Genomic DNA, 9882 nt, shown 5'->3' on the forward strand with positions numbered 1-9882 from the left:
ATCCCCGAAATAAATGTTTCGAGAACGGATGAAGATCAGGGGACTTGAGGGCCAAGGCAGGAGAGCCATAGGGGGCCCACAAGCCGTGTAGCCGCCACCAGGGGGCGGCGGCTACCAGGCTTGTGGCCTCCCTGGAGCCCCCTGCCCTAGCTCTTTCGCCTATATATTCCCTAAAATCCAGAAAAAAAAATCAAGGCATCCACGAAAACACTTTTCCGCCGCCGCAAGCTTCCGTTTCCGCGAGATCTCATCTGGAGACCCTTCCTGGTGCCGTGCCGGAGGGGACTTTGGAGTTGGAGGGTTTCTACATCAACATCATCGCCTCTCCAATGACTCGTGAGTAGTCTACTTCAGACCTACGGGTCCGTAGTTAGTAGCTAGATGGCTTCTTCTCTCTTTCGGATCTTCAATACAAAGGTCTCCATGATCTTCATGGAGATCTATCCGATGTAATCCTCTTTAGCGGTGTGTTTGTCGAGATCCGATGAATTGTGGATTTGTGATCAGTTTAACTATGAATAATATTTGAGTCTTTGCTGATTTCTTATATGCACGATTTGATATCCTTGTAAGTCTCTCCGAGTCTTGGGTTTTGTTTGGCCAACTAGATCTATGATTCTTGCAATGGGAGAAGTGCTTGGTTTTGGGTTCATACCGTGTGGTGACCTTTCCCAGTGACAGAAGGGGCAGCAAGGCACGCATCGTGTTGTTGCCATCAAGGGTAACAAGATGGGCTTTTATCGTAGATATGAGATTGTCCATCTACATCATGTCATCTTGCTTAAGGCGTTACTCTGTTCTTTTGGACTTAATACACTAGATGCATGCTGGATAGCGGTCGACGTGTGGAGTAATAGTAGTAGATGCAGAAAGTATCGGTCTACTTGTTTCGGACGTGATGCCTATAGATATAATCATTGCCTTAGATAACGTCGCGACTTTGTGCGGTTCTATCAATTGCTCGATAGTAATTCGTTCACCCACCGTCTACTTGCTTTCATGAGAGAAGCCACTAGTGAACACTATGGCCCCGGGGTCTATTCACAAGTATCGTTTCCACTTTCACTTTTACTTTGCTCTGTTTACTCTTTGCTTTCAGTTCTCACTTTGCAAACAATCTATAAGGGATTGACAACCCCTTCATAGCATTGGGTGCAAGCTCTTTGTGTTTGTGCAGGTACTTGTGAATTGACGAGATCTTCCATTGGTTCGATACCTTGGTTCCCAAAACTGAGGGAAATACTTACCGCTGCTGTGCTACATCACCCTTTCCTCTTCAACGGAACACCAACGCAAGGCTCCAAGTATCTAAAGGCGTAGCCGTAACAGCAGGATTCCTGGCGCCATACCAGGGAAGGTCTGTTGTCGTAGTAGCAGAAGGATTTCTGGCGCCGTTGCCGGGGCGATCAAGTCAAGAATAGTCTCTCTTCAACGTGCTGATTTCCAGCGCAAGGAGGAGAGATCAAGTCATCTATCCAAGTAGGTGTCACAAACTCATCTCTTGCATTTACCTTTTTTTCTAGTTGCCTCTCGTTTTCCTCTCCCCCACTTCACATTTTCCGTTTTCATTTGCCTTTCTCCTTTGCCTTTTTGTTTTGCCTTTTTGCCGTTTTCCTTTGCCGATTTTCTTGCTTTCTTGTGTGCTTGTTTGTTTGTAGAAGTCATCATGGCTGAAAACACCAAACTCTGCGACTTCTCGAGTACCAATAATAATGATTTTATTAGTACTCCGATTGCTCCCGCCACTAGTGCGGAATCGTATGAAATCAACGCAGCTTTGCTGAATCTTGTTATGAAAGAGCAATTCTCTGGCCTTCCTAGTGAAGATGCCGCATCCCATCTCAATACCTTCATTGAACTTTGCGATATGCAAAAGAAAAGAGATGTGGATAATGACGTGATTAAGTTGAAGCTTTTTCCTTTCTCGTTGCGAGATCGCGCAAAAACTTGCTTTTCTTCTTTGCCTAAAAATAGCATCGATTCTTGGGATAAGTGCAAAAATGATTACATATCCAAGTATTTTCCGCCAGCTAAGATTATCTCCTTACGTAACGATATCATGAATTTCAAGCAACTTGATCATGAACATGTTGCACAATCTTGGGAGAGGATGAAGTTAATGATTAGAAATTGTCCCGCTCATGGCTTGAGTTTGTGGATGATTATACAAATCTTTTACTCTTGTATGAATTTCGCTTCTCGCAATATCTTGGACTCCGCCTCAGGTGGAACGTTCATGGAAATCAAGTTAGGAGACTCTACCAAACTCCTAGACAATATCATGACCAACTACTCTCAGTGGCACACTGAAAGGTCACCTGCTAGCAAAAAGGTACACGCTATAGAAGAAATTAACTCGCTTAGTGCTAAGATGGACGAGTTGATGAATTTGGTTGCTAGTAGAAATGCTCCTTTAGATCCTAATGACATACCACTATCTTCCTTGATTGAGAATAGCAACGCTAGTTTGGACGTTAATTTTGTTGGTAGGAACAATTTTGGCAACAACAATGCTTTTAGAGGAAACTATGTTCCTAGGCCTTTTCCTAGTAACTCCTCTAACAATTATCGCAATTCCTACAACAACACTTATGGAAATCATCACAAATTACCCTCTGATTTAGAGAGTAATATCAAAGAGTTTATCAACTCTCAAAAGATTTTCAATGCGTCCATAGAGGAAAAACTACTCAAAATTGACGATTTGGCTAAGAGCGTTGATAGGATGTCTTGTGATATTGATGCTTTAAAAGTTAGATGTGCTCCTCCCAAGGTCAACTTGGACGAAACTTTCAAATCTATGCGTGTCTCCATGAATGAGAGCAAAGAAAGAACCGCCCAAATTCGCGCTAGGCAAGAATGGTTTAAAAGGGTGCGTTCTAGTGATGCAAATCACGAAGATCTTAAAGTGCTTGGTGTGACTCCTCTTGAATCTTTGTTTTCGCGTGTCAAACCTATTGATGAAGGGGCTGGATATGAATCCCCTTTGGTTGAAAAATGCCCCAATGATTCGGAGTCCACCTATCTTGATGATAAAGGTGTGGAGAGTGGAGTAGAAGAAATCAAAATTTTTGGTAGTAATGAAACTCCCACTTTGGATTTCAAGGAATTCAATTATGATAGTTGCTCCTTGTTTGAATGCATTTCCTTGATGCAATCCATTGCAAACTCTCCACATGCTTATAGCCAAAGCAAAGCCTTTACCGCGCATATCGTAGATGCTATGATGAAATCTCTTGAAGAGAAGCTCGAATTAGAAGTCTCTATACACTACTAGGAAAAGGGCTATAGATGATATAGACACTAATGGCGCACCAGACAAGTAGTGCGCCACTACTATATAGCAGTGGCACACCATGTGCAGGTGTGCCATTAGTGTGATGGACACTAATGGCGCACCACACACTCGGTGCGCCACTACTATAAAAAAAATTTTTGCAAAATTACTAATGGCGCATCGGGGCAGAGTGAGACATTACTAGTTTAACTAGTAATGGTGCACCACTCACCCAGTGCGCCACTACTATATTTGTTTTTGCAAAACTACTAATGGCGCACCACCAGCTGGTGCGCCATTAGTAACCAGGGTTACTAATGGCGCATTTGTAGGTGGTGCGCCACTACTATAATTTTTTTTACAAAACTACTAATGGCGCATCACCAGCTGGTGCGCCATTAGTAACCAGGGTTACTAATGGCGCAATTGTAGGTGGTGGGCCATTAGTATTTTTGCAAAAAAAAATCTCTCTGCCACCCATGACCCCTACCAACCCCAAGACAGATCTCCACCCATCGCGCCAGAGCCATGGCGTTCGACGCCTTCAAGGCCCGACGGATGGGGCCGCCTCGCGGTCGTCTGGCCCTCCTCCTCCTCCTCGCGCTGTCGACGGCGCTCGCCCCGGCCGCGCGGCCGCCACCGGCGTCTTCGAGGTGCGCTGCAAGTTCCCGCGCCATGACGGGAGCGGCAAGCACCTGGCGAACCTCCGGGCGCACGACGCTCCCCGCCACGGCCGCTCCCTCACCGCCGCCGTCGACCTGCCCCTCGGCAGCAACGGCCTCCCCACCAAGACCGGATAATGACCAATCGGTTCACGCGTCGCTCCTTTTACTGTAGTGTGCAGTTTCCCCTCTCGCTCTCCGGTGGGCGCGTCTGACTGCTGGCAAGTGCTGCAGGCTCTACTTCACGCAGATTGGGATCGGCACGCCGGCCAAGAGCTATTACATGCAGGTGGACACCGGCAGCGACATACTCTGGGTCAACTGTGTCTTCTGCGACACTTGCCCCCGCAAGAGCGGCCTCGGGGTACTCCCATCTCTTCCGTTTCCCCTGCAATTTCTCTGCTCTGCTCTTCGGATTCGATCCATGCTCAGGCGTTAGCGTTTTGATTTGGTTCATCAATCCTGACGACCGGCCGTGATGGGGGGTTGTAGATAGAGCTGACGCTGTACGACCCGAGTGGATCGTCGAGCGGCACCGGGGTCACGTGCGGCCAGGACTTCTGCGTCGCTACTCACGATGGTGTGATCCCGTCCTGCGTCCCCGCCGCGCCGTGCCAGTACAGCATCTCATACGGGGACGGCAGCTCCACCACTTGGTTCTTCGTCATGGACTTCTTGTAGTACAACCAGGTGTCCGGCAATAGCCAGACCACCTTGGCCAACACAAGCATTATGTTTGGGTACGCTCTCTCAGAAACACTTTTAACTCTATTTCCTCTGGCAGTCGGCTGGAAGCTGATACTGATTTTGCCTTCATTTGTAGGTGTGGTGCTAATATTGGTGGAGATTTGGGGTCGTCAAGCCAGGCCCTTGACGGGATTCTTGGATTTGGTCAGTCAAATTCGTCCATGTTGTCACAGTTAGCGGCTCCAGGAAAAGTGAGGAAGGTCTTCGCACACTGCTTGGACACCATAAATGGTGGAGGAATTTTTGCTGTTGGGGATGTCGTGCAGCCGAAAGTGAGCACAACACCGTTGGTGCCCGGCATGTATGTCATCTAACTGTCCATGTTTACTTCCTTCAGATATTTCTTTATAATTCCTTGACGTGTGCTCTGTGCTGATGATGTGGTGCTAGTAGATTATATGAATCTACGTAGCTATGGAGACAGAGTTTGGAATCCATGGTGTTTAGACTTAATAGGAACAAGACCGAGTACATGAGGTGTGACTTTAGTGGTGTTGGATGCGATCTGGTTTCTAAGATGCCACACCAGGAAAACCGAATGTGACTTAACCAAGAGATCTAGTTTCTAACATGCCACATCAGATAGATATTTTGTTGAATCTCCATGTATGACACTTCCGACTGTTCATGTGCCTCAAATTATTTAAAAATGTATTGATAATTAGCTCCTACTAATTTTATGTCAGTTAATTTTTTCTTCAACTATTTTTTTATGTCTATCATAGTTCAGCCACACGCATAGTTTAGTAGTAAGAGTCTATGGCAAACCACCCCTCTTTAGACATAATTTAGGAGACTAGTAAAGGACAATTTTTTTATCATAATGTAATTTTAGAAAAGATACATTGGTTGTACATTTAAAGCATACTTTTTCCATGTAAGTCATTGATTCTTTTTGTATTTGTGACATCCTATGAGAACTTTCTTTGTAGGCCGCATTACAATGTCAACTTAGAAGCAATTGATGTTGGTGGTGTTAAATTATAGCTTCCAACAAATATTTTTTATATAGGGGAAAGCAAAGGTACCATTATTGACAGTGGAACAACATTGGCATATCTACGAGGGGTGGTCTATAATGCTATAATGTCTATGGTATGAAAGCTTCTATGTGAACCAATTCTTACAGCGGAGGGCTTGTGTCCTAAGCATCATATCTTCTTCACTTCTTGTTCGTTTATAGGTATTTGCTCAGTATGGGGATATGCCCTTAAAAATGATCAAGATTTCCAATGTTTTCGGTATTCTGGAAGGTATGCTCACTTCTCGATTGTTGCCGCTTATACACTCACTATCCATGAAGTTCACACCAGAGGGTAGATATCGATAGTGGCCTTATGCACAACACGAAGGGATTATCTCCTAATGTGGTCTCTTTTTTCTACTACTAAACAAGAGTCTAGGGCGAATGAATATCATGATTAAAATAAAGATTGTTGTTCTGATATTTTTTATCTTCCTATGTTTCTAATGCTTCTGCCCAACTTTTTGCAGTGTAGGCGATGGATTTCCTATAATCACCTTTCACTTTGAGGGCGGCCTTCCACTGAACATTCATCCACATGACTATGTTTTTTAAAATAGGGTAATAAACCATTGCTCTGGTCTGTTTCTACTTTCTAGGAAAATGTATAACTAGCAACATTACATCTACAATTTAAGCGCACAACTCTGTTGTTGTCATGCTTACTTTCTCCATCATTTGTTTAGTCTTGTGTTTTTAATAAAGTCTACTTAACAATTTGTTGAACTGCATCAACAAACTTTTCAACTAGCTACACACACACACACACACACGAAATTTCATGCCTCTATGTTTGTTGGTATTCTTAAGGTTGACATAAGAATTTATGTTTTGCTCCTTTTACTTCATTCCATGATTTCTTGCTTTCTGACTGTACAAAATGTCATGAGGTTTTCTATTCTGAGTAATCGATATATATTCCTATTCCATGCCTAGGGTGTTGGTGATATGCTTGGAGCCTTGGAGTGTGCTTGTGACTCATATTACCTCTTATGTCCTATATGGTGTATATCACAAACTCATAGTGAGTTACATTTATGTAGTTTCAATTTGACCCTGTGTTTAATTTATCTTCAGTGTCACGTACTCATAATATTGTACCATGCTTGCATTTAGAACTGTCTTCAGTTTTAGAAGTATGTTCAGTTAGTTGATTGTGGGATTTGTTCTCGTAAAATGAAATGGCACAAAGTTGACCTCTTTTGAGGAATAAAGTGTTCAACTTCTCTTCATGGCAACATGAAGTTACTAACTTTTACTCCCTCTGCCCCATAATATAAGAGCATTTGTCAAAAACGCTCTTATATTATGGGATGAAGGGAGTACTAGACAGTGCCACTGCTAGCTAACTGTAATCGTAACTTGCTTCCAGAATTCGCGTCTTCATAATTACATCTTTCTTGAGTAAAAACAGAACAAACAAGTTGTCCCATGCCATTTCCCTTTTTGCTAGCCTTTGCTTAGGAGCGGCTCGGGGTACTCCCATCTCTTCCGTTTCCCCTGCAATTGCTCTGCTCTACTCTGCTCTGCGGATTCGATCTACCATGGCCGCGGGGGAGGACATAGTGCAGCACCTCTCGTCCAACTCCAACCCGTCCTCGTCCAAGCTCGCCAAGCTCGCCAAAGTATGTCTCACATTAAGCTAACCATATTCTGTTGAAATGATGCCGTTTAGATTTTCTTAATGGCCATTAGCATATTGTAGTATTGCTGAATACTGAATTCATATGGGTGGTGTTCCTTTGTTGTTACTGCAGGTAGGCAAAGGTTTGTCCAAGGATGAAAAGACCCAAAAGCTCGCACTTCAGCATTGGCTAGAAGCAGTATGGCTCTCTTCAAACACTCGCCTATAATAGCATTGAACACATCAAACTCAAATTCCATAGTGTTCCATGGGCATATTGACCCTCGGCATCGGTACGGTCACAACCTCCACTACTATTATAAATGCTGACTTCGCTGCGACAGTCAATAGCCTTTCTTCTACAGGTACAGTTCATGTTGAACTCTGTGAATTATCTGTGGACTATATCAACAAAACCCAAGCTCATGATTTCTGAAATTCTGTTTGTGGCAGGTTGGATGTAGGTGAAGGAAAAGAGATTAATCTTGAGGACCACTGCCCAAGATGGAAGCTGCTGCAGCAATGCATCAGGTATCTTGGCCGTGTAAGTTGCTGCGACCTGTAGACCAATCCATCAGAAATATGAAATTAGAAAATGTAGTACTAGCGTTCAAGCAAGGAAACAAAACAAAAAAACAGGGCATAAAATGTCACATATGTGAACATGGTGTTGTTTCTTTGTGCAGAGAGAGAGGGAGTTCTATGAGGTAACAATGAAGAATAAGATGATGATGTACAGGTTGAACCGCAAGATTGTCCACACGTCCGAGGGGCCCAAGGATGCAAAATGGATCTTTGTGTTGAGCACAACGAAAATTCTGTACATAGGCTCGGTCAGAGAATAGTGGCATTTGTCCGTTGTCAGCAGTACTTTACTGGTACGTGGATCATAAAATTTACCTGTAACTGATGAAATAAGCACATTGTTGTAGAAAAGCAAAGGGACATTTCAGCACTCCAGCTTCCTTGCCGGTGGAGCCACATCTGCTGCCGGGAGATTAGTCGTCGCGAACGGGATCCTAAAGGTGCCTGGATCTGCAGATTTCTACTCTTGTCACAGTTTCATGTTTGGAGTTCCAAGCTGACCTGTGTGATTCAGTTACCCTTCTTCGTCTTCAGGCTGTCTGGCCTCATAGCAGGCACTACCGGCCCACGGAGGCGAACTTCCGGGAGTTCATGAAGTATCTCAGGAAGAGGAACGTCGATCTCACGGATGTGAAGGTGAGAAGACCAAATATGATCCTTTTTTTAGCTGCTAAAGAATAGTGGACATTATGTTGGTGTTTTTCTCTGATAGAAGGAACATTTGTTTTTCTGTTGTCGGAATTGGTACAGTTGAGCCCAACAGAAGGCGAGGAGGACGAATGGCTGAGGAGCAGCCTCTCCCAGATGGATCTTTCTGCTGTGGTCCTTCTTCCGCTACTTATATATGGTTTTAAGCTTGGTATAACACGAGCCGCAATTTCTACAGTTGCATCCCAGTAAGTTTTCTATTACCTCGGTGTAATCTGAGTTGAAGAGAATTATGGAAGTCGATTCGACATATACCAGCAAAAGTCTCTCCCAGTTTGGTTCCTATATGTTGCTGAAATAATCAAAGGAAATAACACTTGTTGTCAAACTTACAACTTACCTTTTTTCATTATCTGGATACATTTAAATTGCGACAAACATATGCAGTACTATGAGATTACTGGCTATTAGCATACCTACTGATATTGTGGCATTCAGTTTATTAGTTATATGATTACACATGTTAGATTTACTATCAAAACATGAAGCATTTTTTCATATCACTTTTAAGATTGTTTAATATAAAGTGACAAAACTTCTGCTATAACAAGTGGGTAACTTTTATAGAAACTATATTGTTAACTATGATATCATGATAATCTTTTGATCGAATATTTTTAATTCGCATATGAGATTCTAACAACTTGATCTGGTTCCACTTTCTTGACAAATTTGTGAAAAATGTTTTCAGGTACTCAACCTATTGATGCACATGAACATGATGACTCTCTAGCGTTTATGGACCAACCAACCTGTAATCATGGACCTTATTGTCTTGTAGACCATTTGGTGTTTCGAGTGTTTTGGAGCTTGCACTTTGTGCATGTAGATACAAACTTGTGTGTTCTGGACCATTTGAAGTCTCTCATAGTAACCAATAGTCATTATCTTTTTGTGACTTGTGTGTTCTAGATGATTGTTAAGATGGTCAAAACTATGCTTCCTCTAGGTTAATTTGTTAGTCAACTTGCGTTCAATGTATGTGCATGTTTATAAACATATTTTCATTGTGGTGTAATATGTGTTTATCTTGAACCTTCTTGTGGGTGTGAGGATAATAATTGCATATTTTTAGAGTTGGTAGTATAACCTGTGACGCACCATGAGCTATACTAATGGCGCACCATGAGCTATACTAATGGCGCACCTGGGAGGCATACTAATGGCGCACCATGAGGCATACTAATGGCGCACCTGGGAGGCATACTAATGGCGCACCTCGGAGGCATACTAATGGCGCACCATGAGCTATAGT

General features: G+C 43.2%; 1 protein-coding gene and 1 pseudogene across 1 annotated transcript; both read left to right on the plus strand.

Annotated features, from left to right (window-relative positions):
• Nucleotides 1–3835: 3835 nt before the first annotated feature.
• Nucleotides 3836–6265, plus strand: LOC123405985 (annotated as a pseudogene).
• Nucleotides 6266–7772: 1507 nt separating this feature from the next.
• Nucleotides 7773–9081, plus strand: LOC123405587 (IQ domain-containing protein IQM2-like). Its single transcript, XM_045099223.1, has 5 exons — nt 7773–7865; nt 8267–8359; nt 8454–8555; nt 8670–8815; nt 9015–9081. The coding sequence occupies exons 1-5, from the start codon at nt 7839–7841 to the stop codon at nt 9079–9081; spliced, it is 435 nt and encodes a 144-aa protein (XP_044955158.1). The 5' UTR covers nt 7773–7838.
• Nucleotides 9082–9882: the final 801 nt, after the last annotated feature.

The sequence above is a fragment of the Hordeum vulgare genome, chromosome 6H, assembly GCF_904849725.1.
Source record: "Hordeum vulgare subsp. vulgare chromosome 6H, MorexV3_pseudomolecules_assembly, whole genome shotgun sequence".
Classification (NCBI taxonomy): domain Eukaryota; kingdom Viridiplantae; phylum Streptophyta; class Magnoliopsida; order Poales; family Poaceae; genus Hordeum; species Hordeum vulgare.